Source organism: Geotrypetes seraphini, chromosome 11 (genome assembly GCF_902459505.1).
Source record: "Geotrypetes seraphini chromosome 11, aGeoSer1.1, whole genome shotgun sequence".
In the NCBI taxonomy this organism is placed as follows: Eukaryota; Metazoa; Chordata; class Amphibia; order Gymnophiona; family Dermophiidae; genus Geotrypetes; species Geotrypetes seraphini.
In genome coordinates, this window is record NC_047094.1 from 41,791,361 (window position 1) to 41,813,598 (window position 22,238).

Below are 22,238 nucleotides of genomic sequence, written 5' to 3' on the forward strand. Positions count from 1 at the left end.
GATCAACACCTAAACACAGTTCATCAATGGTGGCAAGCAATAAGGTTTCAACGCTATGATTCTTTCTGAAACCAAACTGATTTTTGTCTAAACAGTTAGTTTCATGAATACATTTCTCCAATCAAAACAAAGCAATTTTCTCCATAACTTGTGTTATGAAAGGTAAGATTGATATGGATCTAAAACTGGACATAAATTCTCTATCGAGATCAGATTTCTTCAAAACAGGTCTCACAGTACCAACATTACAGCTATCAGGAAACAAGCCTGACACAAGGGATTTATTAACCAACTTCAACAGCAAAGGAGAGATCTCTGTAGCAAGTTGGCGTAATATTCCTGATAAACAAGGCTCAGTACAAGCATGAGATATTGTCAAATTCTTGACAACATGTTCTATTTCCTGGATATTGGTCTCCTCAAATTTATCCCATTTGATAGTGGATTGTGTGCAAGGCATCAGGAGGCCACTATCTATGGACAAGGTTACATATAACTTGATAGATATATTCATTAATCAGATGAATGGTTTAAATAACTCAGATTAACGGATTATTATAGTTGATATGATGATGATTGACATGTTGATTTATTAGATGAATGGTTTAAATATTATTGTGAAGTTCATAATCTATCTGCCAAATTTATGCAATATACATGTTTTATAATTTCAAATGTATGTTAAATTGTGATTCATAATTTTAAATGTATAGATTCATACAATGTTCTTAATTTTTTTTTTTTTTTTTTTTTAGTATATACATGTTTTTAATTTATATTTATTTGTGTATTACTTTAGACCCCTGATGTAGGCCTTTGGCTGAAACACCGGCAGTGTTGGGTCTCTGCAAATAAATAATAATTAGGTCCTCTTCTATCAAACTGCGATAGCAGTTTTTAGCATGGGGAGTCACGCTGAATGGCCTGCGCTGCTCCCAATGCTCATAGGAACTCAATGAGCTTCAGGAGCAGCGCAGGCCATTCAGCGTGGTTCCCCGCGCTAAAAACTGCTATTGCAGTTTGATTGAAGAGGGCCTTAGTCCCAGTTCTGTAGACTTCTGCACTCTTTTTGGTGTTATTTGCTTACGTTTGTATATTTGTTGATCCCTTTCTCTGTGTTGTTGCAGTCAATTACCAAGCCAATTAAGCTAATAAAACAAAAAATGTTGTGTGCGTATTCCAACTTTAGCAGTCGCTAGGTGTCCTTGATTAGAGCACCTAATGGCGTCTAATGTAGGCATTCTATGCAGAATCAGACTCTAAGTTTTTACGCATGGATCTGCATAGGAGGAATGGCCATGGGAGGGGCATGGACGGGTCTGGGGCATTCCCTTAAAATTCACACAATCTTATAGAATTTGGAAGATCTGCGCCCAACTTGTGTGTCAGAACGCCTGCAATAAAATACCATTCGGAACCAAACTTTTTTGGCACCAAAGTTTGAGCACCATTTCTAGAATTTTTTCCCCTAATGCATGGTAATGACATGTCCTCTGCATTAAGAGAATAGGAAACTTCTGGAAACACTCCCAACAGTAATTTTGTTTTGTGGTCACTGTGCTTTAATTTTGGCAAGTAACATATGATAACTATAAAACTGCACCACACTTTAGTAAACAGAGTTGAATTTTACAGCATGCAAACTATATGAATTTATATCTGCTTTAGCGATAAATACACTTGTGTGCTTCCTGCCCACAGTTGCACGTAAAAGTGGAGATTTTAGGAAGAATATACTCGCTCTGTTTTGTTTTTGTTTTTTTTATTGTATTTATATTTGATATTTACGCAGCCATGTAAACTGCTCTGGTTTGACTGCAAGAAGAGGGATATTATCAAGTCAAATAAATAAATAATTAGATCAATAGAATGTGTGCATGTGTTCTAAAATCACCACTTTTCAGACATATACTGGCAGCATCCACTTATTTCATCCATTCTAAGTTTAACTCATAATCTACTGCAGAAATTTAGTATGTAATTCATCAAGAATGTAATTTATAAAGTCTCTTTGGCCTGTACAATAAGTTTTACACAAGGAAAATGGTTATCATACTGTAAAATTGTGCATTGGATTCCATTCGTAGAGGGTAGATGCACCCATGAGCACCAACTTTTCAAAATGATTGGGAGTACCAAATGCAATACAAATTACACCTCCCCTCCTGGAGTTAGCTCCATATTGGGGGTGCCATTTTACAGAGGTGGTTCCTATTGGTGCACCAGAAGATGTGTGAATATAAATGTTTACAATGCTACCGTATATGGGCATAGATGTGTACTTATATGGATATATGCAGTATGCTGTCTAACTACTATTCTGTATAGCATGTTTTTACAAGGGGTTTATACATACTGTAGGTGAAGCATAGGCAAAGTTCCCACTTGCATATGTAACTTACAAAATACTATAAGTTCTGTGTGTCCATGTTTCATTAGATGCCTGCACATACAGTAAATATATGTTTGGGGTACATATGGGTGACTATCTCATAAATGTTAGATATGCCAAACATTGGAAGCTTAAAGACAGTTTTTAGCTGTTAACATGACTCAGCAACAGGCACATGGGGGGGGGTCATTTAATAAAAATAAGGTTGATTTGTATGGAATGGACTTTGGGAGTTATAGATTGGCTTGGAGGATGGGTGATCAGAAGGAGTGATGATGATTAGGAGTGATGATATATGGGGGTGGGCTTGAGAGGGTTGGGAACATGAGGGGAATTCAAGCTGTTAAACTCCTATCTAAGGCAAAAAAAAATCCACCATGTAACACCGCTTTTGATAAAAGCTCACTGGTTACCACTTTCCCATAGAATAACTTACAAAATATTACTTCTAACTTTTAAATCAAGAATGTTCCGCTCTCCAGGATTTATCAATAGATTAATCTTTCTCTACAATTCACCGAGATCTTTACAATCAAGTAACCAAAATCTCTTAGCCATACCTTCCTTACATCAAATCGTCTATGATACCATGTGCAAATCAGTTTTCTCTATAACTGCACCTTCATTATGGAGTTCATTACCATCGCTTCTCCATAATGAATCCTCTATAGATAAATTTAAATCTGATCTAAAAAAATATATATATTTAAAAATGCATTTGAACCATAGACATCTATTAATTTCCACTACATATGAAGAACTTCTTCCCTCCCTATTGTATTTAACCTTTTTGTATTTCTATCCTATCAATTATTACAAAATATTAACAACTTTCATCTGTCTGTGAGTTTTGTCCTTGTCACCCCCATATTTATACTGTAAGTTTACTTTTATGTATACCCAGTGGCGTAGCAAGGGGGAGGCAGGGGGGGTGGTCCGCCCCGGATGTAGCCTTAGGGGGGTGCACAGCCAGCCAGGTCCGGAAAATTTTACCGGGCCGATCAGCCTGCCTCTCCCCGACATCAATTCTGCCGTCGGAGAGGAAGTTTGGGCCAGCCAATCGCTGCCTAGCTGAGCGGAACTTCCTTTTCGAAGGCAGAATTGACATCGGGAAGAGGAATGCTGGTCGGCCCGACGCAGGGAAGGAGAGCTTGGGGCGGCAGCGGCTTTGGGGCATGTTACTCGATGGCGGTGACTTGGGGGGCTATTCCCCGATGGTGTTGGCAACGGCTTGGGGGAGGGCAGGGAGAAAGAAAGAAAGGGGGCAGGCAGGGAGACAGAAGGAAAGAAGGGAAACAGAGAAAAAGAAAGGGGGCATGAAGAGAGAAAAAAAGAAAGGGATGCAGGGAGAAAGAAAGGGCAAAGAGAGAGGAAGAAAAAGTTGGGGGAGGGAATAAGGTCTGGAGGAGAGGAAGCATACAGGCTGAAAGAAGGGAAGAAAGATTTGATGCACAGTCAGAAGAAAGTACAACTAGAGACTCATGAAATCGCCAGACAACAAGGTAAAAAAAAATGATTTTATTTTAAATTTAGTGATCAAAATGTGTCTGAATTTATATCTGCTGTCTATATTTTGCACTATGGCCCCCCTTTAACTAAACCACAATAGCGGTTTTTGCACAGGGAGCCTATGAACGTCAAGAGCAGCCCTGGGCATTCAGCGCACTCCCTGCGCTAAAAACTGCTATTGTACTTTAGTAAAAAGGGAGGGGGGTATTTGTCTATTTTTGTATGGTTGTTACTGAGGTGACAGTGCATAAAGTCATCTGCCTTGACCTCTTTGAAAAAAAACCCAGAATAGGAATGATAATTAACATTTTCTCAGCGTACAGTGTGCTTTGTGTTTTTTTAAAAAATTTTATTGTTGATAGATCATTTAGACTTGGTCATTTTAAAATTAGCTCACAAGCCCAAAAAGTGTGGGCACTCCTGAGCTAGAGCGTTGAAGCTGCGTGTTTCTGCCGTAAAGGTCATCTCTAGCGCAACCGGAAGTTGCATCAGAAATGACCTTTACGGCAGCCATATGCAACTACAACGCTCCGGCTGCTGTAAGAAGGCAGTTTAGACATCGCCGGCCACAGGGCAGGGAGGTTTGTCGGACTGGGCCTGTTGTTCGGACTGGGGTTGGGGGGGGAGAAAGTGCCACGAAGGTAAGGGGCAGGGAGGGAGAAAGGGAGAAAAGGTGGGGTGGAGAGGAAAACAGGGTAAAACAGAGGGGGGAGAAGGACGCTGAAAGCACATGGGGAAGTCAGAGGGGGGAGAAGGACGCTGAAAGCACATGGGGAAGACAGAGTGGGAAGAAGATGCTGAATGGAAATGGGGAACAGAGAGTGGGGAGAAGATGCTGCAGGAAAATGGGGAAGAGAGAGTGGAGAGAAGACGCTGAAGGGAAATGGGGAAGAGAGAGTTGGGAGAAGACGCTGGCAGGGAAGAAGACAGAGATGCCAGACTATGGGAGGAGCGGAGGGAAAAAGATGGGTGCCAGACCAATTTGGAAGGAGGGAGAAAGGGAGAGGCACAGTAACAGAGCAAATTGAAGATGCAGAGAGAAGAGAGACAGTGGATGGAAGGAAGAGAGTAACAAGAAGATGAGGAAAGCAGAAACCAGAGAAGACAAAGGTAGAACAAAAATTTTCTATTTATTTATTGCTTTAGGAGACATGTTTCTGTGGTGTTGCATTGTATGCAGAGTCCATCTTCTTGCTGGTTCAATTTAACCTTTGTCTATGTATTTCTATTTTATCCCCCCTTTTACAAAACTGTGGAGCGTTTTTTAGTGCCAGCCGTGGTGGTAGCAGCTCTGATGCTCAGAATTCTATGAGCATCAGAGCTGTTACCACCGTGGCTAAAATCCACACTACAGTTTTGTAAAAGGGGGAGGGGTTAGTTTGTAATGACATATTCCATACTAGGCGAAGGTGTTTTCTGTGTTCTGTGTGTTCAAAAGACATGGTTTTCTGTTAGGATTGACGGTGTAGGATTGATCTGTACTAGTCTGGCTTGTTTAGTTTTACAGTGGGTGTATTGATGTTGTACTGCTCACTGCAGTATGTAAGATGCTGCCTTTTCCTAGGTACTCATGTGTGACATGTGGCTTGTTACTAAAAATCATGTTTTTCATACAGATGGGGGTGTGCCAAAAATTGATGGGCCCCGGGTGTCACATATGCTAGGTACGCCACTGTGTATACCGCTTAGATAAATGGTATTTGAAATTTTAAATAAACTTGAAACTTGAGAGGGATGGGTGGTGAGGGTGTTTATGGCTTTAAATTTTGTCCCACCTGCCTCTTCTGTTCATTTGGTGCAGGCACTTAGGCCCTCTTTTACTAAGGTGTGCTTAACCGATTAACGCGCTCTAATCGAATTAGCGCACGCTAAACGCTAATGCATCCATAGACTAACATGCATGCATTAGCGTTTAGCGCATGCTAAATTGATTAGCGCACCTTAATAAAAGAGGGGGTTGGTGTGGGGGGATTGTAGCTAGCAGGGATGGTATAAAGGAGTTAAGTCAGGCCGTTGCAGCTGGACAGAAGAAAATATAAAGATATGGTGAGGCTGGGATAATGGTGGAAGGTTGAAGATGGGATTGAAAAAAACTCGAGTACACCACCACCTTGAACATTAGCAAATTTGGGCCCTGTGGTATGTTGGCCTCACTTTGGGGTATGGGTTCACTGACTAGTTCATCAATTAACTTTTTGGGGTATTTGCTTAAGGTTTATGCAAAAACTTGTGAAATTTGTTTTGGTTTGAATATTTGCACAGTTACAAGATATTTACTTGTAATTTATTTGGAACTTGAATGAAGCTGCATTCATTTGTTTAGCACTTACATTATTTTTGGCCTTTTTTTTTTTTTTTTTGTATGGTATTATTTTTATATATTTTTGAGTGCCTGAGGTACACATGCCTATGTTGCAGGTTATGCTAGTATTCCATATCTGAACCTAGGCATCTAGGTTCAGTTAGAAAATAGTATCCTACCATGAGGCCTTGTGTGCCTAAATGAAGGCCCCAGTAATAGAATTACCCACATAGAGCATATGCACACATTTATGCTTTCTGTGGAACAGAGGGAATTCTGGGTAAAAGGTGCCATTTTGGGCATAGCACATAGGCACTGTTATATGTTATTAAATGTACTCCCTCCCCCATCTTTAAGATGAGTAATCAAACTTTTAAAGTGTAAGTATTCTGGTCCAGGAGACTATTATATTTATACACACTGCAATTATTTCTATGGCATATTTATTTATTTATTTGCTTTTCAATCATCAATTAGGTGTTATAAGATAATTTCAAACATTTATAGTAAGGGATAAATGAATGAATAACAAATTGAGAACTAGTTCCATAAATCCAATTTGTGATATCTGTAGTAGCCAAATTAAATGCAGATTCCCTTGAATGAGCATATCTGTAGCGATTTTGTAGAATTTTCCCCGGATTAATGGAGAAAAAATATGATTTGAACTTCCTCAGCTAATGTGAGGCATATCTAAAAATAACATCAAACTTCAACTTCTTCTGGTTCAAGTTTAACTTCAAATTTTCCTCATTATCTTTAGACCAGGTGTCTCCAACATTTTTCATTTTAAGGGCTGTAAAGGGGTCATGATACAGCTCCGAGGACCACTAACTCAGACTTCTTGGAGAATTCTCTTTCCCCTCCCCTTCCCACAACAAACCCTCCAAACAGTCCCTTCTTCTTCCTCCTCCCCCTCCATTTTTGCTAATCTTACCTTATTTCAAAAAGAACACTTTCTTCTCTTTAGATGGCTCTTTAGGTTAATGCACAAAACCTTTCACCCTTGAAGACAGCAAAGCTGCTTACTTTTTAAATAGTGCCCCATGTAGGAAGCAGGATAAATCAGACAAACAAGAATATGTTCAGCAAGACAGATAGCTTTCTCTCAGAGCTCAGAAAGCTAGATGTTTCTGAACATGTAGGATGTTTCTACATAGCCATTAACGCACAAGATCTCTCAGTTTAATAAAGAGCTTAGAATTCCCCTCGCATCCCCCTCCGTGGTTGGCACCCTTCCACTTTCACCCTCCACCCACCCCAGCCCTCTAAACCTTCCTTTCCTCGATGATGCTGTATCATCACTGAAGGCATGCTCCCTCTCTCAATACCTGAAGCCTTTCTTTATAGCATTCCACTCAGACATAGGAAGTCAAGTCAGAGGAGGTGGGATGCTACGGAGAGAGGTTTCAAGCTGTGAGAGAAGTGCCATGTCCTCGGTGGCGGTGAGCAGCAGCATCAAGGAAGGGAGAGTTTGTAGGGCTGGGGTGGGTGGGTGAGAAGGTGAGAGTGGGAAGAGTCCTAACCACTGGCACAGGCATGGGCATGAGCATGGGAATGTTTACGTGTCACAATGAAGGACTGACTGCCTGCGGTGCCGCGTGTTGGCGACCCCTGCTTTAGACCTAACATACCTCATGAAGAGTGTGGTGGGTATTGTACACATGCAAACTTACCATTCGTGTAAGGGTTCACGGTCTTTTTATTTGTCATTACACGTGCTGTGGCATTATTTACCTATGCACATAGAAAACAGAATTAGTACATTTATAGAAGGGGGCCTCCCTGGACTCTACTACAGGCATGCATTAGCATTGCTTTACTTTATGTAAAATTAAAATGCAAATTATCTTAAAAAAGCAGTAGCTGCATAATAAAATCAAACTATTTATAATTACATCTATTTCATAACCATTTTAACTTAACAAATCATTTCAATAAAAGCAACATTGTGTCAATTAAAAATTTAATAAAGAGACATTAAAAGCAAATTAAAAGGTACTGCATATTTTAAGATTTAAGAGCATGCTTGTAATCCATGATAACACAGAAACAATAAATATTTAAAACAGAAAATAAGCCTTTGTATGAAGGATCATGCAGTGAATTAGGGGAAAGAGACAAGAAACAAGGAAAAATAAAATGAAAAAAAAAAAAAAGACAAACAGATCTGAGCAGTATGCAACATAGCCCTTTAGAAGAGAAGTACCATTGGAAAAAGCAACATCTAGCATTCAACACTTGGAGGAAGAGCTTTTGTCATTGCAAGAATTAACAAAATCATTCAAGCTTTAAATCACAGATAACAAAGGATAAAAAAGAGGGTGCATTATTCAACATGGAGCTAACAATCTGAGTAAGATGTGCCCAAATCATCCTCAGTCCAATCAGCGCCTCCCAGGCTTGCTTAAAACGTACACTCAATTACAGGCGTACCAAATAGAAAAAAAATTAAAAAAAGAGCATCAAGAAACTAATACGACAAGTAAAAAAAAAAAGGTCACGTGGTATCAGCGCTAAATACGTGAAACGGCAGATGGACTTCTCCACTTACCATTCAACACCATCGCCCGCATGGGTATGTATACAGTTACCATGGCTACTGAGAGTTTGGTGAGGGCCCTAAGTGCTACCGTTGACAGGGGGGAAAATGAAAAGGCAAAATATGCAACATCTTACTCAAAGACTACAGCATTTTAAAAATCTGTATTATTCTGACAAAATATGACTGCAAGGCAGTGTTGAGTGGGATCCAGTGGTACTTTTTTTAAAAATTTTGTGGGAAGTGGCTAAGTACTCTGCAAAATGCAAACCAGTGCATCATAACAGACCTGTTGTTATTCTGTAGTGAAACTTTAAAATATGCTTTCAGATGGGGGGAGGAAGGGGCATTTTGGCACAATTTCCCAATGTGATTTCTGTGAAGGCCACTGAGAATCCCCCATCAACCCTGCAGTGAAAAAAAATAATTACAATTTATTTTTTTAAGGCTTTGTATTGTTTTTAGACTTTTTTTTTTTTCTTGTTTATTATTTTGCTTTTCACAACAGTTTTGGACTCTAGTGCACCCGTTCATCCATTAAGCATCTGATCCAATTACAGCAAAACACAGTGGGTTTCGCTTACAAGAACCTTTGTCATAAAGACTCCACGCTTCAAAGAGCTTCATTACAAAGTCAGGCAACAACCTTTTCTATGCCAAAGGATTCCTGTTGAAAGGCCATTCCATCTGATGGGAATACATGTTTGGCCCCACGATTGTTCTTATAAGAAGAATCCACTGTGTAAGTTCCAATTTGGTTTTATCTGTCAGCCATACACCAATAAATCAAGAACAGCTACTAAATAATTGTAATTACATATTTTAAACCAAACCAAACAAAGCAAAAATCTTAAGGCCAGATTGTATCTTGATATACAAAACAATGGGAAGGAGGAAGGGAGGCACAAAGACATCAATGGTGCATCTGGAACAACAAATGATAGTGAAGCAGACATTTAGAAGCAGATGAAGAGGAAAAATATTTTGAACATGCACCTCTATTTTACGGCCCTCTACCACCGTGCCGTGTAATTTCTCCCTCGCCCTGTCCGCATCAGCACTATTTTCGAAAGTTACGAAACCAAATCCCTGCATGCAAGAGGGAGAAGGGGAAAACAACATGCACATTATTATTTCAGTCAAAGATCACTTTTTTCCTTTACTTTCTACTATTTGTCTCTAATTTATATATATATATATATGTTTATATATATTGTCTTGGGTTCCCTTCATTTATCTGAAACATGCAACAAATTCCAAAATTATAAAAGCATTGAGATGTGCAATAAAGCTGACAAATGTGAATTATTTTTCATTCGATTCTTCCAGCAGTTTTGGAAATTCTGTACAAAAATTCAAGACTATGAAAACAAAAATGGAAAGAAAGAAAAAGATACCTTTCTATGTCATAACAGTGGAAAATATATCTAACTGAAAGAGAAAATGAAATGAAAATAAACATTACAGTGTTTTTCATGGAGGGAAAGAAAATTCTAAATGAAAGGATGAGAAAGAAAATTGAACCACGTTTACCCTTTTATGCTGACATGCAAATATTTTTCAAATGAATCATTAAAGAAAAAAAAAGCATAGATGCATAAAAAGTCAACACTGGATGATGGCAATATAGCCTAACACATTGGCTGGTTTGTCATGCTATTGTGACTGCATGGAAAAAATGAAATACTTTCATGCAACTGATGGGTTAACTACACTGTCATAATAAACAGCCTTGACTTATACTGCTACCAGGGGTATATAACACAAACACCCATACACACAAATAATAATAATAAATCTCCCTACATAAGTAAAAGAAAATCATATGGTGTAAAGAAAACTGGTTAACTTTGTTTTGAATCCATTTTCCTATACTTTATTATACATACAATGGAGACTGTCAGCTGCTTAATGTTGTTACGTAACTTATCCAGAATTGTGAAAAATTAATTGGTAAACTCAGTAAAACAACAGATGGGAGATAAGAACAACACTTATTTCTGTAACATGTTGGTTTTGTTTTTTTTTCCTATAGAACACAAGATGGCCTGAGGGCCTTGTTCATAAAGGTTGTATCACATTTTGGGCCTAAAGGTATCATCTTTTGTGAGCAAAACATGCATATGCATCTCTCTCTCTAAAATCCAGTGAAAGTCTTCTACTCTATATTCTTGTCAACCTGATATATATATATTTAGGCGTTGACAAGAATATAGCGTAGACAAAGACTTTCACTGGATTTTGGAGGACCTTCCAACCTTATCATGTTAAAGCAGTAAAACAATTTAACTTAAATTCATATCTTTAATTTCTATAAGGCAAAAGTAATTTATCTCATACTCCGAGCTCTTAAAATGCATTGGCCATCTGTCAGTGCTAACAAAAAATAATACACACTTTTTTCATTTAGAAAACACACATTAATAATGCATTACAAATTAGCTTTTTTTATATAGCAATCTCCATTGTTAATCCAACCTTTTGAAATAATTTTTTTTTTTTTAATTACAGAATGCTTGGATTATATTTGGAAAATAGGAACATAGTTATCTCATGAAACTTTGCTAATATAACGTTAAGAATTTGAGGCGGAGTGGTTGGGTTTTATTTAAATTGTAAACCCTGAATCACATTCAGACTCGTCTAATGAACCAGATGTAATGAACACTTTCCCCATGGACAAATGAGGGATATTTTTTATAATAGGACGCCTGGGGAAAAAGTGGAAAAAATGTTTAGTTTATTATAGAAAGGCAATATATAAAAGGCCAAAGCAGGTTCCTAGTTTTATCCCAGTAGTACACAAATACTTTCATTTAAAGAAGGGGTAGGGAACTCTGGTCCTCGAGAGCCGTATTCCAGTCGGGTTTTCAGGATTTCCCCAATGACTATGCATTGAAAGCAGTGCATGCAAATAGATCTCATGCATATTCATTGGGGAAATCCTGAAAACCCGACTGGAATACGGCTATCGAGGACCGGAGTTCCCTACCCCTGATTTAAAGCATAGGTGCTTCCAAAGGCATTAGCACTAAGGCCCAGACTCTATAAAAGGTGCCTAAATTTAGGTGCTTAGATCATCGTACCTGGCTGTTCTAGGCACCTAATTTACAGTGGGTTTAACTAAAAGTTGCTAGATGTTTTTAGTACGGGCCGGCAAAATAAATGCTTCGACGCTCATTGGAATTCTATGAGCGTCAGAGAATTTACCTCACCAGCCCATGCTCAAAACCTCTAGCATCATTTAGTAAAAGGAGCCCTTAATTATTTAAAATTGGTGTTGATTATAGGCAATTAGCAATTCATAATTGGATTAAACTAAAATTAATTGGGTGATAGGCATCTAAATCGGTAGATATCTACAAATTTCAGCTAAGCGCCTAGTCAAGCGGTGTTAAAGGCGGTCCTCGAGGGCCGCAATCCAGTCAGGTTTTCAGGATTTCCCCAATGAATATGCATGAGATCTTTTTGCATTCACTGCTTTCATTGTATGCTAATAGATCTCATGCATATTGGGGAAATCCTGAAAACCCAACTGGATTGCGGCCCTTGAGGACCGACTTTGACACCTGTGGCCTTAGTCCAAGGCACCTACCAGAAAGTAGACAGGGTTAAGGGCAGATTGTGTGTGTGTGTGGGGGGGGGGGATTGTGGGCATGTTTTGCATATAGGTATCTAAATTGGACTTAGGCGCCGATAGGCACCTAACTTAGGCTCCAGTATTTAGGCCAAGAAAACCCTTGCATAAATTGGGGCATCTAAAGTTTTAACACCTACCAGTGCCTAGGTCCAATTTAGATGCCATTAAGCATGATTCTATAAATTGCGCCTAACTCAAGATTGATGTGTGATATGCATCCCATTCCTTGGTACCGTTTATAGAATCGGGGCCTAAATGTGGATTTTATATGAAGCACACATGACTAGTGATTTTGCTCTAATTCTAGCTACTCTCTGCTCACATGAATACCTATATCATCTCACACAGTTAAATGTTCTACACATCAGTAGTATATGTTTTTGTGCTTGTATACTAATGGAGCAATTGTATAAATACTTAGAAATGCATTTTAAAAAAGAGCTGTTTCAGACATAGAAAGCCTTAATAGAATTATCCTCTATAGGGATCAATTTGCAAAGCCATGTTCTTGAGTAAAATGGTGATTCACCTGTGGATTTAGAAAACTCTCCACCATATACGAGGTCTGACTATTAAGTTCATGAACGTGCCACCGTGTGCTTACGTTTCCAGCACTGTATGAATAGCTCAGTAAGGTTTCATAACCTTGGTATATCAGGGTCTCACAGCAGTGTTTGTGTTGACGTGTGGCAGTATCTTGCTGAGTGGCGTTCATTACTGTTCTTACATGTTTTTATGTGCCTTCGTGACAATGTCAGAGCTTGGATTAGAGTAATAAACAAATATTTAATTTCTTGTTAAACTTGGAAAGAGTGGAAGTGAAATCAGGAATCTCTTAGTTGAAGTTTATGGGGATAATGCCATGAAGAAAGTTACAGTGTACAAATGAATTAAATGTTTGAAGGAGAGAGAAAGTGTCACTGATCAAGAGAGGTCACGTTGGCCAGTAACAAGCAGAACTGACAAAAAAACATTGCAAAAATTTGTAAAATTGTATGTCAAAATCGTCATCTGACTGTGAGAAGCATAGTAAACCAAGTAAAGATCGATAGAGAAACGGGAAAATCTTAACTGAACTGAGAAAGGTGTGTGCAAAAATGGTCTCTCATGGCTCTTACATCACGACAATGCACCAGCTCACACAACACTGTCTCTGAGGGAGTTCATAGCCAGTTAACAAATATCTATATTGGAACACTCTCCCTACTTATCTGATCTAGCCCCCAATGACTTTTTTCTTTACCCACCACAAAGTAAATATTGAAAGGAAGACATTTTGATAACATTCAGAACACCAAAGGTAATACGACGACAGCTCTGATGGTCATTCCAAAAAAAAGTTCAAGAATTGCTTTGAAGGGTGGCCTACGTGTTGGCATTGGTGCATAGCTTCCCAAGGAACTCTATGAGCATTGGGAGCAGTGCGGGCCATTCAGAGCGGCTCACCGTGTTAAAAACTGCTAGCGCAGTTTAATAGAAGAGGCCCTTAGTAAAAGGAGCCCTAGGTTTTAACATTTTACAGTGTCCATAGTGATATTCTGCAATGAGGTATGGAGCACTTTTTCTAGGATGAGTTCATGAACTTGTCAGACCTCGTATGTGAGGTAAAGTATGCCCACAGTTCCATTTTCTATGCACTTTTACCTGAAAGAGACATTCCTTGGAATAGGGTTAAAACTACTCATGCTTGTTTTGGAATTTTAAAAAAGCACATGTATTTCAAGTCAGAAAATGATTATCTGCATAAATTAGGAAGTGCGAGGGAACATTGCATGGAATTATTTTCAAATAAAAATATATGTATATTTTCACTTAGGAAATATGGCAAAGTCCATTCACATAAGGGCCAAGTCAAGAAAGCTTGCTTAAAATTAGGCTCCTGAATCTATAAAGGCAATTAAGGGCTAAAGCACTATTCTGTAAGCTGCGCATAAAGGGGTCCTTTTACTATAGCGCGCTAAACGTTTTAGCACGCGCCAAACATTAACGCGTCCATTATAGTCTATGAGTGCGTTAGCATCTAGCTCGCTCTAATATTTAGCGCGTGCTAAAACAGCTAGCGCGCCTTAGTAAAAGGACCCCAAAGTTAGGCTTGGGTTGTAGATTAGCCTAAACTTAAGTGTGGATGCCCTTATTCTATAATTATGCACATAATTAAAGTAATGCCCTGATCAGCCCATGACCCTCCCCATTTCAGCAAACCCCTATTTTGACTCGCATGCAAAATTTAGGCATGGATCCTTGTGTCTTAATTTACATGCATAGAGTGCCAACAAATATATGACCCCTCCCCCCTCTTTTACAAAGGCGCGTTAACCGTTTTAGCGCGCGCTAAACCCTAAAGCATCCACAGACTTATAGTGCTCGTGTTAGTGTTTAGCGTGTGCGCTAAAAACGCATAGCATACCTTACCCCCTCTTCTATTAAACTGCGCTAGCAGTTTGTAGCTCAGAGGGCTGCGCTGAATGGCCCGCGCTGCTCCCGACGCTCATAGGAACTCTATGAGCATTGGGAGCAGTGCGGGCCATTCAGAGTGGCTCACCGTGCTAAAAACTGCTAGCGCAGTTTAATAGAAGAGGCCCTTAGTAAAAGGAGCCCTAGGTTTTAACATTTTACAGTTTTATTGCTGAATGTTTTATTGATATGATGTTTGTCTATTGTTTGTACATACCCATGCGACTAAAGGGTGATTAGTAAATAAAATTAGCCCCAATAATTGTTTGTTAAAATGCCAATTATCGGTGCTGATTAGTTTGCTGTTCAACTAAATTCCACAACCAAAATATCAAATATATAACAAAAGTGGAATAAAAAAGATTAATCTATTAATTCATCAATTCAATTGTAGTGATAGATAGTTAATGAAAGAAGGCAAACTTCAGACTGTACTGATGTGTCTCATAACAGCCTATGGTTATTTGACAAATGCAATATAATGGTTTCAATCATTGGTCTGCCTCCTTCCTTTTTAAGTGCGCTGGCTATGGCTAAGGAAAAATAGATGCCTACTTTACTATATTTTAAACATGTACTTTTCTTAATAAAGTACTAGTGCAAGTGGTCACCAATGTGCTTATATTTAAGGAACAAGAACATGATAAACTAGCCCTACAGCTTGGAGGTTGTTGCATAAAAACCTGATATATCCACCTTAGGTACAAAGTGCAATTTTTTTACTGACATATTATTTCATAAGGCTCTTCATTATCTACTTCCTTATTTTAGCTGAAAAATATGTCAAATCCTTATAGTACCCCAATATAACAACTGGGTGAAATTCAAACAGAAAAAGTTCCCAAAAGACTATGAACTAACAAAAACAAAAAAGGGAACAAAAAACAACATGAAAATGCCTTTAAACCACGAAGGTGCTCAGAACCTTTGCATGGTAAGAAAGTGACCAAACCAGGGCAGCAACCCTGGTAAGGACTTTCAAAGAGTCTATCATAGCACCATCCTCAAGCGGTAGAAAGGTATTTAAATTTTGGTGAGTGTCTTTATATACTATTTTTATTTTTTCTATTAAATGTCCATTTGAAGTGTCCAATACTTAAATGAAAACTATGATCTTCAAAATAGGCAAAACTTAACTGTGAGAGTTTAGGAAGCCAACTTGCTACAGCAGGTACAAGTGGGTTCTAAAGTGTTTCGCCGACAGGCTTCTTCAGAGAACTCCCATGCTGGATGGAACATCAATTTCAACAACTTCCTGAATCTTCACTTCTAAACCGATTGCATTTTCCTAACATTTTATGGTGACTTTGGCTTTGTGCAAAACCTCATCGCATCCATAAGATATAATTTCACAGAAAGGAAATTAAAAAAGGCTAATTTTCCAATAGATTAATCACTTCTTATGCACAATATTTTTGTATTTATTATTACTACAATTAATTTTAAAGAGCTAATTTAGGCCAATTTAATTACTTTATAGTGGTAGTTTTGCATAGTAATACATGCGTTGGGCCCCAGCTTGATTAACTATGGACTCCTTTTACGAAGTCACGTTAGCGGCTTTATAGCACGCACATTTTTAGTGTGCGCTAACCCCCGTGCTAGCCAAAAAACTACCGCCTGCTCAAGAAGAGGCGGTAGCAGCTAGCGCGGCCGGCAAATTAGCGCACGCTATTACGCGCGTTAAACCGCTAACGGGGCTTCGTAAAAGGAGCCCTATGGGCACACTAGCCTAACTGACCATTCAGCTCTGTAAAGTAAAGCGATCTTTTATGTTTTTGAGCATGGCTGCTATAAGTAAAACTAGGAGGAGTGGCCTAGTGGTTAGAACTGCTGCCTCAGCGAATTTGATCCCAGTGCCACTCCTTGTGACCCTTGGCAAGTTATTTAACCTTCCTTTGCCCCGGGTACCATAGTTAAATTGTGAGCCTGCTGGGACAGATAGGGAAAACTGCTTAGGGCTCCTTTTACGAAGCCGCATTAGCGGCTTTATCGCATGTACCATTTTATCGTGCGCTAACCCTCACGCTGGCCGAAAAACTACCGCCTGTTCAAGAGGTGGTGGTAGCGGCTAGAGCGGCCGGCAAATTAGCGTGCGCTATTACGCGCGTTAAACCACTAACGCGGCTTCGTAAAAGGAGCCCTTAGAGTACCTGATTAGATTGTGAACCGCTCAGATGGTTGTGCCAAAGGTGGTATATCAAATACAAAATGAACTTGAAATTATCCGGCCAAGACGCTAACAAAATCAAAGCATGATGAAACATTTTCAATTTAAAAAAAACTGAAAGTGATGACAGCAATTGGAAAAGATCTGTAACAAAAATTAAACATGCAAAGGGAGAGGAATGTGTGAATGGGAAAGAATAGACAATACCACAGCAGTCTATTGGTCTTCATTGTGGTTGCAAGCTCCTTTTTATGGATGGTTTAAACCAATGGTCTTCAACATTTTTCATGTAAAGAACCACAGTGTGAATACGAGAAAGCGCCAAGGGCCACGAAAAGATTTCAAGTTTACACATACTGCTAATTTTGTAAACCCCCCTTGACCTGCATCTTTAGATTGAGTATTAAACATTAAAAATTAATGCTAATATTGATTCTACACCACATCACACCAGTAGTACAGACTCAAAAAATCAATCTCATAAGTGCTGGCATAGGAAGTAAAAGCATTCCCTTCTCTTCTTCTCATGAACCAACATTTATCATCATAACACTCCCAACACTAGAGCCATCAGAAGCGACCCTCCAAAGAACTGGTTTAATGGAGTTTTTTTGTGGCTGGGCTTCTTCTTCGGCTCTCATGTTGCTAACTAGAAAATGTTTTAACTTTTTAAACCTTTTTTCAAATTTACTTCTAAAGTGCTTAATTTCTTTTTAAAGTGCTTAAGATATTTGAATAAATAGATAACTTACGACTTATCTTGAGTAGCACGGCAAGCTGAAAACTTTTCTTTACCGCCCTGCAATGCTTTAAAAGCACCGCCGCCAACATGCACGTTTCGTGACTTCAATCACTGCTTCAGGGCGCAGTTATTTTTGCCTATTTCACTTGAAACTTGTTTAAACATGGCAGGTATAACAGCCTTCATTCCCTCAAGGGAATGATTCTATGACATTTCAGACAACTGTTTGAAAGCTACATTGGAGGACTTTGGGGGGCCACACGGGGCCTCGCATTGGACACCCCTGGTTAAAATAACCAAAGCAAGCAAAAAATAATAATTTTAACTTTCAATAAAATTGGAAAGCACGTTGCCCACAATCTCTGTGAGGAATGGTAACAAAATTAGAAGTTAAAAGATACCGACTCCAAAATAAAAAATGGGAAACCAAGAAGCTGGCCTTTTAAGGTGAGTGGACTTACAGGTCCTTGCACAAACAAGATTAGATTACATTTAAAATATTTTTATACAGTGTAATGTCCTTTAAAGAAAGGAAAAGAGCCATCAAACCAAATTCTTGTATATTCTGGACCTGTTCCTTTAAAGGCAGTGTTTAGTTGAGAAATATATTCCTGAAGCTTAAAAGCTTCTACCATCAGACTGTAGTTAAAGATAGTTCAGAAGATGAAATGGAAGAGTACTGTGAATAAATTTAGGATATAAACTGTGCTTCTTCTATTAGCACAACTATTACATTATTAATCATACATTAATATTTAGACAAATTAAAAAAAAAAAAAAAACCCCATAGAAACATGGCAGCAGATAAAAGCCAAATGGCTCATCTAGTCTGCCCATCTGTAACATCCACTATCTCCTCCCCTCCCTAAGAGATCTCACAAGCCTGTCCTATGCTTTCTTGAATTCAGACAGAGTCTTTGTCTCTACCACCTCCACTGGGAGACTATTCTATGCATCTGCCACCTTTTCTGTATTTCCATAGATTACTCCTGAGCCGATCACCTCTTAACTTCATTCTATGACCTCTCCTTCTTGAGTTTTCCTTCATTTGAAAAAGATTCACCTCCTGTACATTGACACCACAGAGATATTTAAATGTCTCTATCATATCCCTTCACTCCCATCTTTCTTCCAGAGTATACATGTTAAGGCCTCTAAGTCGGTCCCCCATACAATTTATGACAAAGATCACTAACCAATTTTGTAGTAGAACCTCTGATCAAACTCTATCCTATTTATATATTTTTGAATTGCACACAGTATTCCAAATGGGGCCTCATCAGAGATTTATACAATGATACTATCACCTTCCTTTTCCTACTGGCCATTCATATCCATATGCACCCAATCATCTTCCTGGCTTTGACCATTGCCTGGATTTTGCAGCCCAAGCACAAGACTCTACATTTTTTTAGCATTCAACCTTAGTTGACAATTATCAGATCATTCTTCAAGCTTTGCCAGATCCCGCCTCATGTTATGCACACCCTCTGGAGTGTCTACCCTTTTACAGAGCTTGGTATCATCCACAAAAAGACAAACTTTGCCAGCCAATCCTTCAACAATATTGCTCGCAAATATGTTAAAAGAGCTGGACCAAGGACGGATCTCTGCGACACTCTACTAACAACATCCTTTTTCTCCGAGCAAACTCCATTTACCACTACCCTTTGTCTCCTTACACTTAACCAACTTTTAATCCAGCTCATCATTTTAGGGCACATACTGAAGGCACTCAGTTTATTTAGCAATCACCTATGTGGCAACATGTTAAAGGCTTTGCTAAAATCCAAGTGCACCATATGTAGTGTCCCTCCTATATGCAACTGTTTGGTCAAAGAAATCAATCAGATTTTTTCTGACAAGACCTGCCTCTTTTAAAACTATGCTGCCTCGGGTCCTGCAGTCCATTTGATTTTAGAAATATCACCATCCTCCACTTAATAAATGTTTCCAGTAGTTTACTTACTACCAAGGTCAGAATAACCGGCTTGTAATTCACAGCCTCCTCCTTACTTCCACTGTTGTGCAGAGGAACCACATCTGCCCTTCTTCAGTTCTCCGGGAGAACTTCAGACTCTAAAGAAGCATTGAAAAGATGAGACAATGGAGCCATCATAATGTCTATGCTTTAGACAGTAATCTTCCCATTATTTGTGTTATTCGGACACTGCATTGATGATATGCAACAAAGTTTTACCACCGATAATATCAACTGTGGATGATGGCTTTCATAGGAAAAAAAAAAAAATCTAAATACAAGAACTGTTTTTGCCACAAATTTGATTTTTCTGGCTTATCAGGTTTTTGTGCAATGCTTTTCACATGTCAAAATGATTTTGGGCGCTAAACCCAGTGGATTTACCTCTCCCTGGATGCCAAAGAGTTTTCTCAATATTGGAGCTGCTCAATCATTTACAACACCCTACAGAGATGGCTCCTATGCACCTAGTTGAATGCTAGAAAGTGTATAAATTATTGTATTTTATAACTTACATGTTATCATAGGCAGCCTTAGGGCAATGGGTCCTAGGGCACCAGTGACAAGAGAAACCTCTTGTGAGCCGCACAAGGAAAACAGGCAACCAAAAGAAAACACCACAGCACCAAGTAAGTATGTTTCATATAGCTAGGTCCTAGTTTAATCACCCAACAACAAAAAACCTTTAAAAAAGCCTGCTCGCATATGGTTTAAACAGTTCCACATTGAAAGAAGGAAAAACAATATTGTCAGAATGCTCCAAAATACATAATAGGGTTCTTCTGCTAGTACACACCATGTTCAAAAAGAAACGCATTTTCAAAGCGTCTCTGATCCAACTAAACCTGATCGACCCTCCACAGATCCCGACGCATAATACATCTATTAACTATGTATTCTCCCTGGAAATGGCCAGGCCAACTTTTTTGAAACCGCCTAGAACTGAAAGGTATTGGCGGGATAGAAGACACCAATGTAACGTCACGTAATTATTGCCAGCCAATAAAGCTCTTTGAAACCCTTTCACTTGAGTCTCTCAGTATTGGGAATATGATCAAACTCCAATCCCACAGTTCTGGCTGATCTTATGTTCAATGCAAATATTTAAATATCTCAAAACAGTTTCTTGTCCACAAACTCAGCCTGCACTAGTGCTACGGCACTAGGCACCAGAATATGACGTGCTGGCCAGGGAGTGTGGTCTTAGTATGCAAAATTTATGCCCTCAAAAACCCACCTCAGTAAACCACAAAGCAGTTCCCACTTCCTGGGACTTTTAACAGCCCTTCCCCCACACAGAGGGAAAGAGAAAAAAAAAAAAACAAAGCCAAAATAGTTCTTTTAAAGTTCTTTCAGGTGCCACCATTCACCACGCTTCTCAAGGGTTGCACAGCAATAAGCATCCAATAAGCTTATCCCCCCAAATATTCAGCTCCTCATAAGCAAATCCAAAAACAAAAAGTAAGGCAAAAAATACTTCCAGCAAACAATAAGGAAATTTTAACTCACTTGCCTTTAGTGCAGCAGACTTCATTAGGCAGTGTCCCAGTGAGCTGCTCATGGTTTGGCTCTAGCACCATAGCTTGAATTCCCTGGTTTCCAGGCTCCAGCTGCTCTGATTCAGCCTCCACCATGTCCATGTATCCTGGCTGTTCGCTGCCATCCAGAACTCTCAGCCCTGAGCATTTCTGCCTTCCTTGCTGCTCCTTCTCCCTCTACCTCTCTAGCTGTTCTGCACTCTGGAGTAAAAGCTTGCAGCCATGCCCCAAACCCTCAGGTGCAAAGGCTTTCTTGATGGCTCTAGTCTCAACTTGCACATGACTACTGGGAACAGAGCTAGAGTTACATGTGTGGTGTGGAGTAGAGATTAACACAATGACTGTTACCCATGGGTAGCCGCGGGAAGCCACAGGTAGCCTGCCGAAACGGTGTGAGAAAAAGTCGTGGTCACCGCAGGTACGGGGACAAGGCCATTCACCGCACCATGGAATGGTGAATGGCCTTGTCTCCACAGTTGTGGGAGGGAACTTGCACGGTCACCGATCGGGCATTATCCTTCCTTCCTTCTTTCTTTCCCCTCACCTTGCCGTGGCAATTTTCTGGATTTTTTCTGTCTCCCAGCTGCCCGATCCAGCTTTCGTCTGGTCGCGTGTGGCTGCTGAAACTTCTCCTCTGATGCAACTCCTGTTTCCGGTTGCGTCTGGGGAGAGGTTTCTGCGGCCGCGTGCAACTTGATGGGGGCCGGCTTGGGCAGCTGGGAGATGAGGAGGAGCAGAGGGTCGCCGATGTAAGGTGAAGGGAAGGGAGTGTTTAGTGTTTCCGGTTGTCAGTGAAGAGGTTTCGGTGGCCGCACCTGACTTGATGGGGCCAGCTCGGCAGCTTGGAGATGAGGAGGAGCCAGAGGGTCGCCGCGGTAAGGTGAGGGGAAGGGAGGGAGTGTTTAGCAGTGAGTTGCTACACTCTGTCTATGGGAGAGGAAAGAGCTTTCGTTTCAGAGCGTGTCAGG

The 22,238-nt window shown here is 39.6% G+C and overlaps 1 protein-coding gene across 29 annotated transcripts in view; it reads right to left on the reverse strand.

Moving 5' to 3' along the window:
- The window catches only part of RBFOX1 (RNA binding fox-1 homolog 1), a 520,491-nt gene that overhangs the window by 372,677 nt on the left and 125,576 nt on the right, over nucleotides 1–22,238 (reverse strand). For 26 of the 29 annotated variants that reach the window (XR_004536479.1, XR_004536480.1, XR_004536481.1 and 23 more), the window contains 2 exons: nucleotides 9,742–9,834; nucleotides 7,880–7,940 (listed from right to left, as the gene is read on the reverse strand). Coding sequence is in view for 26 of the 29 variants with exons in the window: in XM_033914629.1 (XP_033770520.1) it covers nucleotides 7,880–7,940; nucleotides 9,742–9,834 (154 nt within the window). In the remaining 3 variants the exon portion in view is untranslated. The remainder of the gene's footprint in view (nucleotides 1–7,879; nucleotides 7,941–9,741; nucleotides 9,835–22,238) is intronic. The other 3 variants (XM_033914628.1, XM_033914627.1, XM_033914619.1) reach the window with 1 other exon arrangement.